General features: G+C 41.2%; 1 protein-coding gene across 1 annotated transcript; it reads left to right on the forward strand.

Moving 5' to 3' along the window:
- Positions 1-41: 41 nt before the first annotated feature.
- On the forward strand, positions 42-1,440 carry LOC112138948 (inactive C-alpha-formylglycine-generating enzyme 2; the record flags this gene model as incomplete). The annotated part of the gene is given in 7 exon segments (XM_024261615.1): positions 42-187; positions 255-402; positions 495-609; positions 682-726; positions 798-948; positions 1,037-1,092; positions 1,356-1,440. Coding segments are annotated over 7 exon segments (655 nt in total), but the record flags the coding sequence as incomplete, so codon positions are not given.
- Positions 1,441-1,477: the final 37 nt, after the last annotated feature.

Here is a 1,477-nt window from a genome sequence, read left to right on the forward strand (position 1 = left end):
GAATTACAATAACATACTCTGATTGCTTTCAGCAATCAGACAATAATTTGGGTCGTGCCGTTCAGTTTTAAATTGGTATATGTTTGTAAAATTGGCATTTTGGGTTTTAGTTCATCAGTACCACTGTGAAGAATGAAAGAAAACAATTCTTTGCGCCTTTTGGCCGCTTTCCTTTTAACTGCATTTGGTAAGAACACTTTTTAACCCTCAAAAACGGATCAGATTTCAGAGCACAGTTTCAATTCTCCCTACAGCTGCGGGAGAAACGGTTAATATCCCGGGAGGAAGACTGTTGATGGGGACTAATTCAGCGGACGGACGGGACGGAGAGTCCCCCGTTAGAGAGGTGGAAGTGCAGCCTTTCATGATAGACATATATCCGGTAACAAATGTCCAATTCAGGTACTAAAACTCAATTTTTGATGTGGATTAGAAAGTACAAAGCATACCAGTGAACACAAAGTCACTTATTTGTTTGTTTTTTCATCATACAGGGACTTTGTGAGATCACAGAAGTATAAAAGTGAAGCTGAGACATTTGGCTGGAGTTTTGTGTTTCAGGACTTTGTGTCAGATGAGTTAAAGAGCAAAGTCACTCAGACTATTGAGGTGCAGTGATTTTTAAATATAATTAGAAGAAAACAGTGCATGCACGTGCTGAAGTTTCTATCTCATTTTTAGTCTGCTCCTTGGTGGCTGCCAATAGAGCGAGTATTCTGGAGACAGGTAAGCAGAGGAGTTTGTGTTTACTGCATCTTTAAAGCCGAGTTGAACCTCTCTGACCTCCACCTGTCCAGCCTGCAGGACCTGGTTCAGGTATTCGGGAGCGTCTGGACTTTCCTGTGGTTCAGGTGAGCTGGAATGATGCTCAGGCTTTCTGTAGGTGGAAAGGCCGCAGACTGCCCACTGAGGAGGAGTGGGAGTGGGCCGCACGTGGAGGACTGCAAGGTTAATCACACAAAAGACGCCTAATCATTTTTAATGCAGGTCATATATAAGGTCATTTTATGCAGAAAGAGGGCATACTTTGTTTCAGGTAGGACTTACCCATGGGGGAACAAGTTCCAGGTCAACAGAACCAACTTGTGGCAGGTCAGCCACACTTTATTAAAGTTGTTATACTTTCAGAACACAACTGTTGAACCCTGAAGGTAAAATAATTAAATATAATCGCTTATTTATAGGTTATCCGTTGCTTTCTAAATGACCACAATGTATTGCTCCATGTTTGAAGTTGTATTAGGTTAGTTACATGATGGCATTTTGCATTCCAAAACTGTGAATTCCAGTAGAAAACTTAAAAAAAATGAAAAAGTGTTTTAAAATGTGTCATATTTTCTCTCTCTATGTTTAAGGGTCCGTTCCCAGATGGTGACACAGCAGAGGACGGATACCATGGCCTCGCCCCCGTCACAGCATTTCCTCCTCAGAACAATTATGGTGATTCAGTGCTATAGAATCAACAAACATATTTATT

The sequence above is a fragment of the Oryzias melastigma genome, unplaced genomic scaffold (genome assembly GCF_002922805.2).
Source record: "Oryzias melastigma strain HK-1 unplaced genomic scaffold, ASM292280v2 sc05518, whole genome shotgun sequence".
Lineage (NCBI taxonomy): Eukaryota > Metazoa > Chordata > Actinopteri > Beloniformes > Adrianichthyidae > Oryzias > Oryzias melastigma.